Below are 20,624 nucleotides of genomic sequence, written 5' to 3' on the forward strand. Positions count from 1 at the left end.
TATATCCAATCTTTTATATTTTAATTTGTCTTTCAGCTTTTTCTTTTTTACATTGATATTCCTGGATTTATTAGTCTATTAATCAAATGCGCTACAAAGGCTTATAAAACCTTCCGAAATGTGTTTGGTGAATTAATTTACTTTGATGGGACAAACACCATATAGCCTAAGACTATAGCCTGACAAGTTCATTCTTAAGTTTGTGCTTTATTGCAGAGCCTCCTCCTATAACTAAAAGTTGAACATGAACAGAGCTTTAGATGCTGCAGCAGAGAAGGGTTCTGTTCTTTGGCCGCGATTCTTGTGGTTCACCTGTAATTATCAAGCATTCATCATTTCATCACCGCTTGTGGTTGCTTTTTAATACTTAGCCTACCTTGTATTTGAACTTGAAAGGCAAGAGAATGAATGAGCTTACTGTTACAGCGCGTCGACCTCGCTCGGGCTATATAATTTATGCCACACAACCCCAGGTACCTATGTACCTATCCAATTGCAGGTGTGACAATCAGCGGCATTCATTGCTATGTTGCTTATAGGTATAACAGCCAGGGTGATATTACTCGTGTGTGTCTCCTCTCTTAATGATTAAAATGATTTGCATCCATGCCTGTGAAAACAAGACCTTGACACCGAAGACGCTACGCGAATCCTCTGCCAAGTAGTCTGACTTGCGGCGGGACCGACCGGTGTTTACATTATGGTGCAATAATCTTCCCCCATGGCCGATGACAGCCCGTGGCCCGGGGTCAGGATCATGCATGGCGGGGGTGACAGCACGTCTCCTCTAATTGCTTCCGTTTCTCTCTCTCTCCCTCTCGCCTCCTCCTCCTGTGTGTGTGTGTGTGTGTGTGTGCGTGTACACGCTGTGCAGTGCTGGTGGACTCCTCCTCATCTCTCCTCTTCTCGCTGCTATTGGCCCATCTGCCCGTGTTTACGTCCGCGTCCCCGGTGCCTCACCGGCGGCTCCACGACATGGACAAACTGTCCAACCAGACGAAAAACCTACTGAAGATGACGCAAGACCTGCTGGTGAGTTTGACAGCAGCACGTCACGTCACGTCACGGGGAATTGGACCGATCGATTTGGAGGCCTAATATAATGATTATATTATGAGGCCCAGACCAGTCATTCGGTGCTAATTGAATTGGGGAGTGTCAGCGGCCGGAAGAGAGATGCAGCTTATTCTGGCTACGTCAACGACCACCTTAATTGATTGAACATGACCCAATTAATTTCCATTACTGATGCCAATAATGGCCCTAAGTGAGTGAATGTCCTTCTGACACACACATGCACACACACACACACACACGCACACACGCACGCACGCACACACGCACGCACACACAGCATCAATCTCTGTTGTAACACTGTTAGGCTGGTTAAGCTGCTTTCACTGGATGACAGCATGGCTCAAGTTAGCCTAGCCTGTCTGACTCTACATGCATGCCACCATCAGGGTCCAGTGCTGTAGAGGGGGGGGGGGTGACCTCACACACTTAAGCCCCACGGGACCAAAGAGGGGGAGGGGGGGGCTGATTGACTCAGCATCCTCCTGGTCGCATGGTCTGATTGGTCGCTGGCCAATAACCCCCCACCGGAAGGCGCACAAGTAAAATCAGGAGTGTCGATTGAACTCTGAGAGTGCAGAACTCACGGGTCCATTATGTTTTTACAGTTTAAATTAACGCTCGGGACTTTTACTGTGTGCTGTATTTCATTTTAACTCAATAACCTCTTTATTCAGTTAAAAACAGTGCACGTCAAGTTAAGAAAGGACTTCCGAATTCCAATTCACAGTGTTTCCTGTCGAGAGGGGCTTCTTTTGACAGCGGTGGACGGTGGTGGTGGACGGTTGGTGGCAGTAGGTGGGGCGGGTGGGTGTGTGGGTGTGTGGGTGCAGGCCAGGGCCACACAGGTGAACACACAGAACAGTAGCGCTGTTCCGTCTTGCTGTATTTCTTTCATTCCAGTATAGTATCTCAGTCTGGGATCTACAGCAGCAGTGGTTCTCAAACCTTTAACCCCTACAGACCTCCATAAGGGTCCATTTAGAACCCCCTCAGGTAACCCTGAGGGAGGGTCCCTGTCTGGTCTATACATACAGACAGTACCTGCAGCTCAAGCAGGGCAGCTAGGCCATCCAAGGACAGCAGAGATTATCATATCGTGTGCAGCCTGTTGATATCCAAACATGTTTACCGTCAGTGTTTAGTCTGCGGTTGGATTTGTAACGGATGGGGTGGTTTTCAACCACAAGAACCCTATAGTGTCCCTATATATTCCGGGGGGGGAACATTCGGCGAAAATAGCAGATCTACACACTCACAAGGCAATGGCATCATAATGCATCGCAAAGCAATGTGTTGTGTGAGCTTGTAGATTGGCTATTTACGGTGAAGACAATGTAGAGAAAACAGAAGTGGGCCTACCATAGAGCCATGGGAGACCCCATAGACAATAGGGTTGAAGTGGGTAATGCATGAAATGGTAATCTTTTGCATGCACTTTTATAATCGGGGCCAGAAAGCTTACGGAGCTGACAGGCGGGCAGGTGGGTAGGGAAATCAGATGTGAGACCTTGAGACAAAGCTTGGCTGTGGCTGCTTGATCGTATATCACCCTGTGTTTTAACAGGTGAAAAGAAAGCAGGATGATATCGCTCCATCTCTAGTTACACATGACTGATCCAGCTTCTATTTTTGCATCATGCAAATACAGAAAGCTTTTGTTCAAGGGAAGAAATATAAAAAATAGCTCTGTACAGTACGCTCTCTAGTCTTGTATATGTGTGTGGGTGTGTGTACGTGCTCGTAGGATGCTACTGTATGTACATTTTATGCGTGTGTGTGTGTGTGTGTGTGTGTGTGTGTGTTTGTGTGTATGTGTGTTTTTGAATGACACCATCTGTCCATTTGTGTGTGCAATTGTGCATGAATATGCATCTTTATGCATGGCATGCAGGTTTATTGCATTGTGTGCTGGTGCATGTGTCCATGTGCATGCATCTTTGCCCCCAGAATAGGGACGCTACGCTATGGTTCAAGCGGTTATGTGGTTAAAACCATATAGGCTGTGTAGGCACTAGGCAGGCTACCTCTGCATGGGGACATGTTGGCGTAGTGGCAGTGCAATATGGGCCCCAGATGTGCGGGAGTTAGTGTGCACAGTATGTTGCACAACAACAACAACAACAACATCAACGTGGGCATCCCCTCCGAGGAAAAAACATGGCACTTACAGTTGCTCAGTGACAACATGAGGCGTTTATATTTAGTCTGGTCTCCTCTAGTCTGGAGTTCCACTGAACAGGGGTCAAGGATAGGAAAGAAAAATAGAACGGGAGTCCACGGAAAGTCCCTGCAAGAAAGCAATAAAACTGGTGTGTTTTAGCGAAAGAAGGAGTGTGTGTGTGTGTGTGTGTGTGTGTGTGTGTGTGTGTGTGTGTACGTTTCCCCAGACATAGGTCTAGTCTATATATGAGTGTGTGTGTGTGTGTGTGTGTGTGTGTGTGTGTGTGTGTGTGTGTGTGTGTGTGTGTGTGTGTGTGTGTGTCTGTAAGTGTGCGTGCAAATTTGTGCATGTTGTATGTGCATATATGCATAGACTTCTGTGTATGTGTGCATGCGTGCGTGCGTGCGTAAATAGTTGTGGTTGTGTAGGTGTCGTGTTTAGTGTTTGTCTTTCGGTCGCCACAGCAAAGTGGCCTGATAAAAATCGAGTAGATTTATCACATTCCTGTATTTGCATTGAGGAAGAAGGAGGCCTGGATGCTACAGCAGGTACTGTGAGGTCATGATGTGCAAGAGCGAGAGAGAGAGAGAGAGAGAGAGAGAGAGAGAGAGAGAATTATAGGCTAAAGAAAGAAGGTGGAAAAGTTGAGGTGATAAGGAGATCAAAGACAGGGGGTGGAAGAGAAGAATAGACACACACACTCGGTGTGTGCCCGTGCGTGTGTGTCACTCGTGCCTGAGCACCTGATGCCAGAGAGAGAGAGAGAGAGAGAGAGAGAGAGCGATTATATGTGCATGGGTGTGTGTTTAAGAGAGAGGGAGACAGAAAGAAGCATGTGTGTGTGCATGTGCTTGTGCGTGCGCGCGTGCACGCGAGAGAGAGAGAGAGAAAGAGAGAGAGCGAGGGGGGAAAAAGTAAGGATGAAAGAGGACAAAAGCACTGTGGAGACAAAACATTATACCACAAGCATAAGTGAGCTCTTACGAAAGGCTGACCGGGGGAGATGAGAGAGACAATAGGGGTTACAAAGAAAGCAGCACATTCAGCAGCGAACAACATCAACACAAACAGCTGTAAGCAAACAGCGAGAAGAAAAAATAAATGAACATAATAATAGTTAGAGGAAGCAACAAGTTTGCAATTCGCAACCTGTTTACTCAATTGACTTGTCATCATAACTTTGTTATGTCCCCGGCTCTCTGTTCTTCCGATTAGCACCGTCACGGTGCTAATCAGAAGAACAGAGAGCACTGTCATCCACACTCACACGCATTCATTAGCGCAGTCAGTGCTCTTCAAACGCTGTGTGTCCGAGCCAGGCACGCCGGTGGCCAAGTCAAAATCTCAAGGCACACCTGTATTCTTTGGGCGGAAGAGTAACCGATCTACAAGCTCACACCACACAAGGAATGCAACGTATTGTGAGCTTGTAGATCTGCTGTTTCGGCTATTTTATTTATTTAAAATGTTTGAAAAATCAATAAATACATTACCGAATTTTCATCTAAAATGACATCCCCAAAATAGGGATGCCGCGTTGAAAGTGGTTAAAACTTAGTGTACAGAGGGGCAGGGACAAATTATCCATTGGGCCAGTGGGGCCGTGGCCCAGGGGCCCTTGGCTCTCAGGGGCCCTTCTGGGAAATTGGACCGCGCAGTACTAGGTTTGACACCCTGAAAAGGGCTCCTGGGGCCCTTCATTGGCCATTGATTTAGTTAAAGATAAAACCACGGAAAAACACAAAGAAATTGCCCGCACGCGCGCTATGGGGGTCCTGCAAAAATGACCGGCCCAGGGGCCCTCATGGGGGTTAATCCGTCCCTGCAGAGGGGGTATATAATTGAGAACTTTTTTTTGTATAGTTGAATACATTATGTAAATAATAATGTGCACATGTCCAGGCATGTCCTGGACAAAATCCAGGCATGTGCTGGACATGTTCCACATCACACCAGCGGGCCTCTGCACAGCGTTTGGTAGCCCAGTATCTTTTAACAGGCCAATGTATAGGTCCTACATGTCCTGCTCAGAGAGGATCCCTTTAATCTGCTGTCAGGTGGTTGAGCCCCCTCTGCTGGCATTAGGGAGCAATGCACCTGCTGTCTCTGTGTCCTGGAGAGAGTACACTGCACGCAGCACAGATGCAGCTGGCCAGTCAAGCACACTGCGTCATTCCCATCTTTTTATAGCTGCGACCCTGGAGTTTCCCCGACAGGCCTGTGTTGTCTATCCCTCTCGGAGCTCTCTTAGTCACTGCATATGTTGTTCTCCTTCTTTCGGCTTTGCAGAAAACATCCTGTGGGTTCAGGTCATTTACTCTCATTGTTGACGTTCGGAGGGAGAAAAAGGCAGAATGTGGGTGAACTCACACTGACCCGTCCGACCACACCGTTCCGCTCGGCTCTCAGTGAAAGCTGCCGTCTCCAAACACGTCCAAACACACACACAAACGCACACGGAACATTATGCACGACACACAAAGACGGTAATGTGATCTTTGGGGCGACGCTAATACTTTCCCCATGGTGCCGTGACTTCCTTCTGGATGCACAAATTTTACGTTGATGCAAATTGGGGTCTGACGAGTGGCTCTGTGTTGTGTTTTCCCTGCTTTCAGAGAGAGCATGCCTTCGATGCAGACTTGGAGCCCCACAGGTTCAAGTCTCTGCCAGCAATGGGCAACCGAGCAGCCAATGACCTCAACAACCTTGAGGTAACTGTCTGATACTCCGCCTGTGTGTGTGCGTGTGTGCACGACTGCACGTGCCTGTGCATGTGTGAATGTTTATGCCTATTTATTTGTGTATGTGTGTGTGTGTGTGTGTGTGTGTGTGTGTGTGTGTGTGTGTGTGTCTGTGTCTATGCATTTATGTGTGTGCGTGTGAAAGAGCGAGAGAGAGAGAGCTGTTTCCATCCACAGCTTTTTTTTCTTTTCCAAAATCCCATGTACATCTTACCACACCCAATCCTTCAACCCATGTGTATGTGTCCCTCTGTGCAGCTGAAGCCCACACTCTCTCAGCTGCACGCTGACTTGAAACTGTTTGAGCACCACTTCGACTGGCTCAACAGAGTCTCCAAGAAGCACCACCACCCTGCACTGCCCAAACTGGGAGACATGATGAGGGAGATGAAATCTCTCATCAACATGCTCCATCGTCAGGTAACCAGGAGCTTTTAATCCACCTATTTTCGGCGAATAGGTGAACCTTGTGAGCTTGTAGATCGGCTGTTTTCTGTCCAGACTGGCAATCCAAATAAATGTTTTGGTCTATTCAGATTGGAGTTGGTTGTATCAACGTCTGAAGTTCTCTGAACTGAATTTTAGCTCATCGGATTGAACCAAGTTCTTAGATGCTTTGAAATACGATTCAAATCAGATTTTTAAAGATGTGTCTCAGTCTCAGTCTGATTCATACTGCGCTTGCCGGAAATAGACGATCTACAAGTTCACAACATGATACATTGTGAGTTGTATATCGGCTACTTTTGGCAAGTGACCCGTGTTCTATAACAGAGAATATGTTAAGCATTACTCACACCTAAGTTGTTACATCATTACCACAATATGCAGGAATGCAGATATGTCGATGATGTCTGAATACAGAAATATGATTTGATCACTTGCAAATAAATGTGGGAAGTAATTCCTAAAGATCGTATTTAGGAAAACAAAGATGAAGATAGCCATACAAGAGTCACTCTAAACTATCTCTCTATCCTTCCTGGTAGATGCTGAGGGTCGAAGCACCGAGACTGCCACCCTCCACCACCCCCTCTCTCCCACCTCAGCTTCCGTACCAGTTTGACGTCCTGCAGTCTTCTCATGAGCTGCTGCAACAGTTCAAACTCTTCTGTGACTGGGCATATCGAGCACTCATCAGCCTGAAACCCAAGATCTCTGCAGTACAATGATGACCCAGGAACTATCTGGAGGCTGTGTAGCCAGTAGGAACGCATGGAACCCACGCCTCAGCCAAGGGGGAAATAGGAACCATGTCGGTGTGCACTGTAGCCAATAGCGTCCCCGAGAAGCCCAACCTTCAGCCAGTGAAATGTCGCGTTGTGGAACGTGCCATTCCATTGTAGCCAATGAGGATGCTCTGTACTGCAGCCAGCTGTGGCCCTCAGCGTTTGCCTTCAGGCAAACCTTGCATTTCATTTAAGATGAACATGCCATGTTTCCCCTGACCTATTTCCTAAAGGCCTTGTCCATTACTGTTATTTATATGTATTTATTTATTTATTGACTGTCAGTAATTTATTTAATGTTATTTATTTAATTTTGTGATGTCACTCTTATCTTTATTACTTTATCAACGTGAATTTAGTTGCCTGTGTCTGTCTGTTCCTCTTGTCTGCATCTGCCCCCCTTGAGAAAATGAAAATCTAAATCAAGGAAGAAAGCACACAGTAGCACTTCCTGAGTCTGTACCTCTGACATCGATTGTCTTTCAAACTAACTTAATTTAGCCTTTATTTATCTATTCACTAACTAATAACATATCTTCCAGTAGGCATAGCAAACATTTTGGACAGCCCAAGTTAATTCGAAACTAGTTTCTCTTTGCCTGCCTATGTCTCTCTGTCTCTCTGCTCTCTGTCTCTGTCTCTGTCTCTGTCTCTCTCTATCGTGTTCCTAACTTAAATTATAAAAAAGGTTACTAATGACTCTCTTCCAGCCGTGTTACATATGCCACCAATTAACATTCCAGCCAATGGCCTTGTAGAAAGTTCTACTGATCCGATCCGCACATGTCGGGATGGGACTCTTAACTGAGGAATAAATAAATAGAATAGAAAAATATTATCATGGGCTGAGTTTCTATATATACAACGTCCTCCTGTTTCTTCCATCCTGCATGGGGAGGCATATCTAACATTGTGGTAAAGTTGTATGAATGTGCCCTGTTGCTGAGCACTGATGGACCTGATTAGAATCTTTGCACAAACTTGTTAGGATTAGACTCTTGGAGGAATGAGAGGGGTCTGATTCTGAACCTGTGCCTTTGGGGAAGAAAAATATTTTTTTCTTTTTGGAGCATTTTATAATTATGATGTAAACGTAATACCCCAAGCCTTAAAATACTATGTATTGTGATACTACGGTTCTGTACAGATGTACATAATTGTACAAGAATGTAAATTGTTGTATACAATGCTATTGTGTATTATTGTTTTCTTATAATATAATGTAGAATATCAATGCTATCCCTATTGTTTTATGTCCATTTCAATATTATTATATTCTTGTATTTGTTACAGTATTGACTATTTATTTAAATTTCTTCGGTGGAACTATTTATTTTTGCGCTGCAGAGGAGCAAGTCTCCTATAATTTTGTACTTTTATACAGTTTTTATTCTTATTTACTATTATATCATAATGTTTAAATTATTATTGTACCATCAAAATGCCTCTCCCACACAGTGACACACTGATTGGCCTCAATGTGAAATATGTGCCTTGGCAAAATAAATAATAAAGAATGTGCACAATAATTTGAGGTCCTGCTTTTATTACAACATTGCAGCAGCCACATTCAGTGAAGTCAGGGCCCGTCCAACACTACATAACCCATAAAGCATTGCACCAGATTGAAAAAACCTAATATAAATGTCCTTCCTAAAACAATAAAGAGGAATTGTGTATTATATGTCTTTGGTAAGATCTGTTAAAGTGTGCAATTCAGTATTAAGTGGTTTAAGCCAAAAAATGAAGACTAGAAACAGTTTGTAATCAAGTTGAAAACCAAAAATGAGACCCTTGAAGCTCTTGACCAATGGTACTGCTTCGTTTATTGTCTCACGTAGCCAATAGCGATCGCTGTTGTTGGAAGGCGGCATCGGGTGGAGAACTGCTAGTTAGTTTGCGCTGGGTTTATTGTTAAGGTTGTGTGGATTAGCACTGCGGATCCCAGCTCCTTTTCACAACATCAACAAACATCATCAACAACAACAACATTAACGATGAGTTAAAACTGTCGGGTGAGCATCCGTTCAGGTCTGTTGCAATGCATGCACCAACAATACCGATCATTTTTAATGGAGTAACTCCGCATTGACGAGGTCTAGAATGCATTTGAAGGCCAGAATTGTTATGTTTTGGTAAATAGCGACCAAGCTGTCATTTGCGCTGAATGTCTGTTGGTTGGTTGTCTGCTGTTTTTTCAAACCGGCGACTGGAATTAGGGGAGCACTTTTGACGTAATAATATAGAGAGTGAGCTGCTATGTGGGAGTGAGTTTGCACCGCACTGCGGGGACACTGGGACAGAAGATACAATGATGGTCAATGGAAACTGGAAAGACAGCAGGGAGGAGGGAGGTGGGAGGTGTGGACTAAACAGGGAAGCCTGAACAGGGATGGAGGGAGGCATTTAAAGAGACAGACATAAAAAGGAGTTATCCAAGTTATAATTCTGTCATTTTCATTTTATGACATTTCAGAATAGGACCTTGCGCCCTGGAAAGACAGACGTGTTCACTGCAGAAGCACTGCTCAAAGAATGAGCAGGGACAATGAAGGAAGGTGGCAAAGAGACAATTCTTCACCAGAACTGACAGCTAAACGCTCTTGGTGCCAATAAGGTACCCACATTCACCTGTGCTGCCCTCTTGCCTGTGGTCGGCCAGCACCACCACCCATCCCGTCTGTCAATGGCCAACTCGGTGGCCACTCTGGTGGTCCAAGCGGAACTCCTCCCCACGCAGTCCTCGGCGTCGCTCTCTCCCTTCCCCTCCTCGCTGCTGGGGTCGGGGGAGGACGGCGAGGACGACGGAGGAGAGCGGGGCGAGGAGGAGGAGGAGGAGGAGGAGGGGGTCCTGGCGGAGGTGGAGAGGGCAGTGGTGGAAGGCGGAGAGGAGGTGGTGTTGGAGATGGTGACGTCGTCGGCGCCGGCCCGCCACCAGGACCAGGTGGACCACCCCTTCCAGTGCCTGGACTGTGGCAAGAGCTTCCGCTGGTCGTCGCGCCTCACGCACCACCAGCGCAGCCACAACAACGAGAGGCCTTACCGCTGTAACCTCTGCCCCAAGGCCTTCAAAGGCTCCTCGGCACTGCTCTACCACCAAAGGTACTCCTCTCTCTCTCTCTCTCTTTGTGTGTGCGTGTGCGTACACGTGCGCGCGGCTGGGTAGTTTACTGTAGAACATGACAAACAACATAGAAAGATGGCAGACATTTGCTTGTTTGTGCAGGTGAAATACATTAAAACAAAACTGCAAAATGCATAAAAGACTAAATTGAAAAAGAAGTGATGCTCTTTAACACCCCTGACCCAATATAGAACTACACCGATTCCATTACAGCCATGGACAAATTGGACATGCTAAATCTGTTCTCATTGAACCAGTTCAGTACTCATCATTAAAAGGTCTGGAACATATTCCCTTGGACATTGGTTGTCAAACTCTTGTATTTGTTTTTTCACTTTCAAAGACCACCATCTCTCTAGAGTTACACAGACCTGTAAAGGTCAATTTAGAACCCCCTACAAAAACCCTGAGGGTGTCTGGAGTCCAAAGTAGACTCCAGTCCAGGTACGTGAAGACACCCTTTTTTCAACCCAGGGCAGATTATTTTTTTTAAATGCATGAGCGGAGTGTCCATGTGTGGCCATTTAATTCATTAACAACATGGAAGAAAAGCACTGCCCGAGCACTTATGCTTGCACGTCCTACGGGTTCCGTATGTGAGAGTGGTTTGTGTGTTTTGAATGACGTTTTCTGTTATCAGGTCTCACTCGGGAGAGAAGCCGTACAAATGTCAGGACTGTGGCAAAGCCTTCAAACGCTCCTCTCTGCTCCAGGTGAGATGGCATTTAAAGGTAGTAATAAATAAGAGATGTGTTGTTCAAAGTCTATTAACACATTAAGGCATCTTATGTACAGATATATTATTACATTATATGTATATATTTGCATTGTCATAACATGCTAAGACCTTATGCTGCAGCACAGACTGTAATTGCTCTGTGGAAGCTACAGTAACATCATTATTGCAAAAATAATAACACAGTCTACTGTTATTACTATGCATGTCATTTTCTATTATGATTGTATTGTATGTACAGTAAACACATAGCCGCTATGCCAAAATAAACCTCAGAAGTTACTAGGGTCAATGTGATCGATAATTCCACCCTTTTGTCTATGCTCCAGGTCCATCAGAGTGTTCACACTGGTCTGCGTACCTTCCTGTGCCCCTATTGCCCGCTCACCTTCAAATGGAGCTCCCATTACCAGTACCACCTGCGGCAGCACACCGGCGAGTGCCCGTACCCGTGCGACAGCTGCCCCAAGGCCTTCAAGAACTCCAGCAGCCTCCGGCGACACAAGAACGTGCACCTGGGCGTCAAGCCGTACACCTGCACGGTGTGCAAGAAGTCCTTCACTCAGTCCACCAACCTGAGGCAGCACATGCGCATACACACCGGTGAGCGGCCCTACGTGTGCGCCGAGTGCGGCCGGAGCTTCACGCACTCGTCCAACCTGGCGCTGCATAAGAACTCCCACGCGGCGGCGGCGGCCAAGGAGGGAAAGGCGTGCTCGGGGGGAGGAGTAGGCGAGCACGGGGGTCAGATCGTGGAGGTGGTAGTGGGGTCGGAGGACGTCGTGACGTCGTCCATGCTGACGGAGATGGTGGGCTTCGTGAGCCAGGAGGGCGCCATGGAAGAGGTGTTCCTCTCGGCCGCCGCGGCCGCCTCGCCCGGCGGCCAGGCCCAGGGCCTCCTCCCCCAGCTGGCCCTCGCCCCCTCGGGGGGAGACAACATGCGGGCCATCGGCACCGAGGTCCACCTCAGCACGGACACGGGCGCCAGCGTGCTGCTCTACAGCTGCGGCAGCTGCAACCAGACGTTCGGCACGCGGACGGAGCTGGAGGAGCACCAGGCCATCCACATGGCTCCCAGGGAGCACCGCGGGGGGGAGGGTGGCGGGGTGGACGCGGGGGGCGTGGCGGTGGGCATGGAGGTCGGGGTGGGCCTGGTGGGAGCCGGGCACCTGCTGGCCGACTTCGAGGAGGTGGTGGAGACCACCACGGTGACCGAGAACGGACACGCGGCCGACGAGCTGCTGGGCCTGACGGCGGATGGAGACAGCGTGGTAAGTGATGGAACGGAGTCAAGTGAACGTTATTCATAATTCATAATTATTATTCATAATAGTCTTCTTAGGGGTCTTGTTTTAGTTTCACGCAATTTGAGATGTGTGTCAGCATTACTGCAGAATGTCACCAAGACAAATTCCTTGCTTTATGTTAGAGGAACGTCCTTAACACCTAATGTTTTCCCCTTGAAAATGAAATATTTTGGACTGGTTTCTGCCCGACAGCAGAGATATTCTCTCTCAGCAGTGAGCACCCCATCGATGTGCCCTTGAGCAAGGCAATGAATACCCGACATCTGTGACCAAACTCCAAAAATGTTTGGATTCTAACAAAATATGTTAACCCAGAGTTGTTGGGACTGTCGGTGACGTGTTATTATTTCCTTCAGAACATGGAGACGACCCAGGCCCAGTTTGACCTGTTGCAGAGCTTCACCGAGGTCACTCAGAGCTCAGACGGACAGCTGGAAGTCAGAGCCAGCGGCGCAGGGCTGCAGTGTGGCTACTGCAACAAGACCTTCAAGACGACCGGGGGCCTCACCAGACATGTCTCATTGGTGAGGCTGACTAAACAAACGTTGGGATATTGGTTGGGTCTGTCTCTTCAGAAAAATATTCCTGCTGGCCGTGTGCACTCCCATTCTTTTAAATAGACATCATAGGGCCTATGATGATTCTCTGCCTATGAAATAGGCCAATCACACAGTAAGCACTGGCACTGACCAGTACCTATGAACTATAGACTATTTGTCTAAAATGTATTATTCCGAGCCTCCCTGAAAACTATAGGCAAAAATGTAATGTGGTCAAGGCTTTTTTTTTATTGATTGTTTTATTTAACCCGTTAAAACCGGGAAAGCATCTGTGTATCTTTTTTTTTTTTTGCGTTTTCTATTCAAAAATCAGACCCGTCTGAAGTGAGTGGTGCAAAAAAACTCAGCTCATGCACCTGTGCACAGTGTGAAGCTCAACAGCGCCACCGTGTCACCTGTTGGTACCCTAAACATACATACTGTACATACAGGCAGACATAGGGAGGGACCGGACATAGCTGAGCATTGGAGTGGCTGCACCCTGTGGTTGCACCACTCAAAAAATAGCAGATATACAAGCTCACTTTTATATCTGCTATTTTTGAAAAATCTGTGTGAGAACTACTGATTTCTAAGGCATTATTTTGAAGAATCGGCCTCAGGTCTTAACCAAAGGGTTAACCCATTCTGGGCGGGAACCCCTTTTGGTGTTTTAAACATTATGTTATAATTTAGCTATTGAAAAATAGCTACGAGCTTGTAGGTCTGCTATTTTTTGAAAAATCATAAAAATGTGACGCAAATCTTTGAATATATATTTTTCAAAGTAAATGTTTTTAACTCTGGTCTAAATGGGTTAAATTATATTTTCTTGTAATTGAAAAATCGATTACCGGTAGTTAAAATGTACCGTTGCACCTCCCCCGACCTCCTCTCCCCTCCAGATGCACTCCCTGTCGTCCCAGTCGCGCTCCCAGTTCAGCTGCTCGGCGTGCGACCGCTCCTTCCCCCTGCTGTCGTCGCTGCTCACCCACCAGCACTCCCACACGCCCGAGCAGCGGCTCCTGGCCGAGGCGGAGGCGGAGATCGTGTGTCCGGCGTCCCTGTCGCTGTCCCTCCCCATGCCCTCCTCGCCCGGCCGCGCCGACAAGCAGCAGGCCGGCGGCGGCCAGCGGGAGATCCACGTGGACATCATCGCCGTGGGGGAGGAGCAGGAGCAACAGCAGCAGCAGCACGCCAAGCCGGCCAAGGCGCCCAGGAAAGCAGCTGGCGGAGGGAAAACCGCCCTCGCCGCCGGAGGTACGGGTGTGGATATAGGAATAGATGTCATGGGGCGGGGAGGACGGGCTGGGTCCAGAATGAAGTGACCATATTTGACTGAGGGAATGCCATCGTGCCAACGTCCAGCTTTTCACCAGAGAAAAACTGAATTTATTTATATTTTATCCAAAATGCGTTAATAGCACAGGCAGACTCTTCACATACTAGAGCATGTCTTAAATAAATATCAGAGCTGAAATAAATGCTTGTGTCTATGTGTAATGTTAGAGACCACAGAAGTGAACCTTTCAAGCCTGTTTTCTCAACTCGCTGTTTTCTGCAAGACATTACTCTGTAAGCCAAAATCTCCAAAACTGGTGGGTCAAACTGAACAACCGATATGTACATTTGAAGCTATGATTCCCTGCTTTCATATGACAAAAAACTGAAATTCAAAAAAATCCAATGGCAGTCACTCAGTCAAATTTGGCCACGAATGGCCCTGTTGCACATTAAGCATTAAAGGACCTGACTCGTTTCACAGATTCAGCCGTACATCATCGTACATTAACTCAATGTCTGCCAAGGACTGAATTGACTGATTTTTTAGCAACTCCAGCAGCGCCAACGACGCCTTTATCGTCTTTTTCAGACGTGTTTAATATTGGAAAAAAACAAAAAAATTAAAATGAAAATAAAATAAAAAAATGTATAGAGACTGGCGCTTAGGGACTTTTTGGCACTTCTTAAAAGCGATGGATGAGTTTTTCTCCATCAACGGTTCTATTTTTAAATTTTGTTTCTTCGAGTACATTTTGTCCAAAGTATAAAAAGTAGACATTCTCCATTTACAAACAAAGTGACATGATTACACCTGCAACCAAGAGGGTGTAATCAGTACTGTCTTCAGTGTCTTGTCTGACATGGATAACTTGGACAGTTACCTTTTTTTTTTTTACAGTCTAGGTCCTCTAGAATACAAACACAAGAAAGTCTTTTGACTTATTCACATTGTGGTTCTTGGTCTGGTCAGCCATCTAGAAGTGCGTTTGTATGCATGTGCCCCAAACTGTTACCCACATAAGGATGTTATGTTTATTTATTTCACAATCACATGGAACCAGAACCAGATGCATTGTTTAAAGTGTATAAGAGTGCAAACTTTCAACACCTGTCCTGTTCACATAGGAGGCTTTTCTGAAGTAGAACACTAGTCTAAAACACACAAAATCAGACCCAATACATTAACTTGTGAAAAGTAAAGTATACATAATCATTCCAATATGTATGCAAGTCCCCTGTATGACATGTATGTCCCCTAAGGAAAGTAGACCAATCACAGTGAATTATAGTGTGTGTGTGTGTGTGTGTGTGTGTGTGTGTGTGTGTGTGTGTGTTTACATTTACTGTGGTCAGCAACTCCTCAACATTGGTGTTGTGCTCTCCTTCTCTTTTGTTTGTCTCACATTCGGAATGAGTCATGAGGTGGTATTAAACTACTATGGGAGCATTTTCTTGTGTGCCGACTTCACGTCTTCCTTTTCGTCTTCAGAATGACCCTAATGGCGCATGTGGTGTGGGTGTGGCATCCCTCTGAGCACCTTTCTAGTGTGAAACGTTGCGTGAAACCAACGAACCGACTTTTCTTTTTCTTCTTTTTTCTTTTTACATGTTTCAAACATTGTATGGCCCACAGAGAGACCATACCGCTGCTCTGAGTGTGGGAAGGCTTTCAAGGGCTCATCAGGACTCAAGTACCACATGAGAGACCACACAGGAGAGAGGCCGTTCCGCTGCACTGAGTGTGGGAAGAGCTTCAAGAGGTCCTCTCTGCTCTCCATACACCAGAGGGTAACGTTCCATGTCTCTGCTGTCTCTCTCCTCTCTGCTCTCCATACACCAGAGGGTAACGTTCCATGTCTCTGCTGTCTCTCTCCTCTCTGCTGTCCATACACCAGAGGGTAACGTTCCATGTCTCTGCTGTCTCTCTCCTCTCTGCTGTCCATATACACCAGAGGGTAACGTTCCATGTCTCTGCTGTCTCTCCTCTCTGCTGTCCATATACACCAGAGGGTAACGTTCCATGTCTCTGCTGTCTCTCCTCTCTGCTGTCCATACACCAGAGGGTAACCTTCCATGTCTTCACGTACATGGAAGCTACATCAAGTTTATCTCTTTGCTGCAGTGATGAAACAAAGTGATAAGATGAGAAACAGATGCCTGATAATGGGCTACAACTTCCTTATAAAAACCTCTTCCCTGAAAACAAAAGTATAAATAATTTAAAAATAAAATAAATGAATAAAGATGTGAATTAAGGTTCTCAATATTGGGCCTGGGGACCAGCAGGGGAGATTGCACAAAATGGAATGGAACACTTGAGGATTGTACGCATTTCTACAGTGCAGAAATTCAAGCGGTTGAGAATCAGTGAATTTTACAATTTAGGCATTTTCCAGAGCAAGAACAACACATGGTAATACATCAAATACATAGAAATCAAGGATCGTAAGTAAGCTAAGAACCTAACAGACAGTAGAATATCTGTACAATGAAACTATAAGTATACACTACAGCAGGGGTTCTCAACCCGTGGGTCGCGACTCCTCGGGGGGTCGCCAAATTATTTTGGGGGGTCCCCAAAATATTTAAAACAATTAAGACTTTACATATGCATAAACTTTCCTTAATGATTAGATCTGGTTTCAGTATTCATTTATGATTATATTTTCTCTATTAAGGTTATTTTTGCAGTCAGTTTGTACTGGGGATGGGGAGGGGGGCGGGGGGTGGCGAGACATGGCCAAAAACGTTGAGAACCCCTGCACTACAGAATGCTGTCTACATAATATGCTATCTAAACTACATAATTTAGCCTTTAGCCTGCGAGGTCGTCGAATTATAAAACGGAATCTAAAACGTAAATTGTCCTGGTTGTGACATTCCCTCTCTCCTTCATCTCCCCAACCAGGTGCACACGGGGGTGAGGGCGTTCCAGTGCCCCCACTGCCCGCTCACCTTCAAGTGGAGCTCCCATTACCAGTACCACCTGCGGCAGCACACGGGCGAGAGGCCGTACGTGTGCAAGGAGTGCGGCAAGTCCTTCAAGAACACCAGCTGCCTGCGCAGACACAGTCAGATGCACTCTGGCCTACGACCTCACACCTGTGCCATCTGCAACAAATCCTTCTCCCAGACCTCCAACCTCAAACAGGTAACCCCCAGGCAGCCACACGCATTATGAGGGCTGTTTTTATTTGTAAGGCCAGCTCAGTGGCCTTGTGGTTACAAGAGTGTCCGCCCTGAGACTGGAAGGTCGGGGTTCGATCCCCGGGCTAGTCATACCAAAGACTCTGGCACTCGGCATCAAGGGTTGGATTGGGGTAAGTCCCTGTGACATACTAGCGTAATATCCGGGGGGTGTACTTGTTCATCAAGGTGCCTCACGCAGCCACGCTACAGAAACAGGAGATAGGCTCCTGCCCTTTGGGACTCATGGCTCTGCAAGCCTTACTTTTACTTTACTTGGAAGCTTGGGAGGGAGACTGCAATAGGGGCAGAGTATTATTTTATATGATTTTGAATTATTTTTATAATACATTAAATAGATTAGTTCAATTGACATGTTACACCACTATTTTTGATCCAATGTTTAGGAAAGGGCGCAGAATCGGTCTTTGCCCGGAAATATCCAATCTACAAGCTCACTAATGTTGCCAGAACAGGTATGCCGGGGTTCCATGTTGTTGTTAAATGGTCTCTGTCTGCTTCATCTCTGTGAACACAGCACGAGCGCACCCACTCTGGCGAGCGGCCGTTCCAGTGCACCCACTGCAGTAAAAGCTTCACGCACTCCTCCAACCTGCAGCTGCACCTGCGCACGCACTCCTCCAGCAAGGACTACAAGTGTCCGTACTGCTTCAAGGAGTTTGTCCTGCACTCCTACCTGCAGAGGCACATCAGGACGCACGGCGGCAGCGCCTCCCTGCTGGGCCCCGTGGGCGGCGGCGCCGCCACCACCGGGGCGCTGAAAGACGGCGTGTCGGTGAAGGCCAGCGTGGGCGGGGTCACGACCACGACCACCCTCCTCAACCCCATCACCCTGGAGGCGTCGGGGAGCAGTGGCAGCCTGATTGTGTCCCAGCCGGCGCTGGACATCCCGCCCAACACCTCCCAGAACTACTTCATGATCCAGACGGCCAGCGGCCTGCAGCTCATCCCGCTGTCGGCCCCGACGCCCGCCACGCCCCCGCCTCCGCCGCCGCCGCCTCCCCCCCCTCCCCAGACACAGAACTACCTCCTCCTGCAGTGTCCCTCCACCAATGGCAGCCAGCCCAGCCTCATTCTGGTCCCCACGTCGACCGCCAACCATGTTGCCTCGGAGGGCCAGACCCTTCCGTTACTCCAGACGCTCCAGCCAGTGTTGAGCCCTGGCCCCCAGATCCCACACTTTCCCACGTTGTCCCAGCAACAACCGCACACCACTCAGCTCTACATCACCAATGGCGCCGCATCTCCGATGCTGACGCGCCCTCTTCCCGGTTCCCTGCTGAGCAAGCCAATCCTGGGAAGGAGCACGCGCACCGCGAGGGGCCGACGCGGTCGCAAGCCCAAAGCGAGCCCCCAGAACCCTCCGGCTGTCAGCCAAGCCGGTGGAGGCACAGGAACCGCGGCGGTGGTGAACTGCAACGTGAACTGCAACGTGGTGCCCTCTGTTAATGCTGCTAGTGTTACTGTAGCGTCATTATCGCCATTTTCATCTTCATCACCTGTGTCCCCCTCGACCCTTTCCACAACCTCCATGACGGTGCCAACCCCTTCCTCCTCCTCTATATCCCTTCCGACCCCTAGCTCAGGATCCTCCGTCACGGTTAGCACCACGGCGACCTCAACGCAGATCACCGCCTCTTCTGCCCCTGCGGCCTCGGGCGGGGAACCCTGTGCCGCTCTAGAGGAGGTAAGGACAGAGGCCACAGGGAAGCAGTTTGTGTTGTGTTTCAAGAACGACACGAGGACAAACCAGCAGCAGCAAGGAGAGGAGGAGGAGGAGGGGGGCGGGGAGTCGTACGTGCTGCGGTTCGACGGGGACGGCGACGTGGACGGAGCGGCGGGCGGAGAGGGGAAGTCGTACGTACTGCAGTTCCAGACGGACGGACAGAGCGGAGGAGGAGATGGAGGAGGGGAGGAGAAGCGGGGGGTGGTGTCGCTCCTGCAGGAGTGGGGAGGGGGACGGGGAGGAGGAGAGCACGAAAGCAGAGAGGAGGGGGTGGACGGGGAGGGGAGGCAGGGAGAGTCTTTTGTGCTTCATTTCCAAACCGAGGCCCAGCAGGGGAGCCCTTCCGACGGCCACTACGCCCCGCGAGGCCCGGACGACGGCCTGGAGCTCTCCTGCACGCGCACCCAAGGCCTGGTGCCTCTCGACGGGCAGGAGGTGGTGTTCGAGCTGGAGGACGGCGGCGGTGGCGGTGGCGGCAAGATGGAGCAGGCGAGCGGGGAGGGCATGCAGATGATCGCGCTGATCGAGAGAGACGGACAAGCGATGTCGGGGGGCGACGCGGGAGGAGGAAGGTGCGGCGGCGCCTCCCGCGGGCGAGACGGGGACGGCGGAGGAGCCATGGAAGGTATATTTCAATTGGAAGGAGGGGAGGGGATCGTGATCATCGAGGTGAGCAGCATGGCGGACGGAGCGATGGACGGGGAGGGCTCGGAGAGCGGCGAGGGCACGGACGGGAGCGTTAAAGCGGCCGAGGTGAAGGAGGCCCTCGACGCGCAGCTAAGTAACTCCACAGACGACGCCACGAGACACGGAGCGATGTGTAACTCGCAAGAAGCGCAACTGTCGAACTGAGAGGGTCTGAGAGTCTCGTTGAAATGAAGGACGTTTGCACTTTGACCGGTTGGGTGATATACATAATACTCTGCCGCATGCCGGTTTCATGCACCGAAAATAGCAGATTTGTAGATCCGCGAGCTCATAAACGCCACAGTGCTTTGCTGCAGTGCCATGCTTTGTTTTGCGCTGTGACAAATCCTGGATGACACCGACAAGTCGCATACGGAAGCAGAGGAATCGAATAATCTGACAATATCCACATGGGATAATTAAAATAAACAACCAGTATTAGGTGTGCGTTCGGATATAGGCACAGACACTGAGTGCACTGCCAATACAAACTAATAACAGGCGATTGCGCTCCCGGTGCACATTTCCGAACGCACCCTAGTTTTCTGTTGATTCTACTATATCTTGTGTATGGAAACGGTTATGAATGGATTTGAATGCAATTCTATTCACCGTCGATTGACTGATTACTTTACTTCGACAGAAATGTAAACGGCAACAGAGTACAGTCAAACAGTTTGTCTAAAAGGATAGCACCAAAGAAAAAGGAATTGCGGTCTTGTTGCCATTCGGCATGTATTCAATTCATAAACATGACAAAATTCAATATCATCACAATGAATACTGATGTGAGCTTGTATATC

At 48.2% G+C, this 20,624-nt stretch overlaps 2 protein-coding genes across 2 annotated transcripts in view; both read left to right on the top strand.

Moving 5' to 3' along the window:
* Positions 1 to 8,571, top strand: part of il11a (interleukin 11a) — a 9,033-nt gene extending 462 nt beyond the window's left edge. Inside the window, exons 2-5 of the mRNA XM_080767543.1 lie at positions 875 to 1,032; positions 5,857 to 5,952; positions 6,241 to 6,402; positions 6,972 to 8,571. Coding sequence (XP_080623669.1) covers positions 875 to 1,032; positions 5,857 to 5,952; positions 6,241 to 6,402; positions 6,972 to 7,154 — 599 coding nt within the window. The 3' untranslated portion in view covers positions 7,155 to 8,571. The remainder of the gene's footprint in view (positions 1 to 874; positions 1,033 to 5,856; positions 5,953 to 6,240; positions 6,403 to 6,971) is intronic.
* A 515-nt stretch (positions 8,572 to 9,086) lies between these two features.
* Positions 9,087 to 19,986, top strand: znf628 (zinc finger protein 628; the record flags this gene model as incomplete). Its single annotated transcript, XM_080768320.1, has 10 exons — positions 9,087 to 9,226; positions 9,688 to 10,313; positions 10,976 to 11,048; positions 11,401 to 12,342; positions 12,735 to 12,902; positions 13,823 to 14,177; positions 15,835 to 15,989; positions 17,110 to 17,352; positions 17,926 to 19,335; positions 19,468 to 19,986. The coding sequence occupies exons 2-10, from the start codon at positions 9,898 to 9,900 to the stop codon at positions 19,984 to 19,986; spliced, it is 4,281 nt and encodes a 1,426-aa protein (XP_080624446.1). The 5' UTR covers positions 9,087 to 9,226; positions 9,688 to 9,897.
* Positions 19,987 to 20,624: the final 638 nt, after the last annotated feature.

This window comes from Protomyctophum bolini (assembly GCF_963924005.1).
Source record: "Protomyctophum bolini genome assembly, chromosome: 7".
Lineage (NCBI taxonomy): Eukaryota > Metazoa > Chordata > Actinopteri > Myctophiformes > Myctophidae > Protomyctophum > Protomyctophum bolini.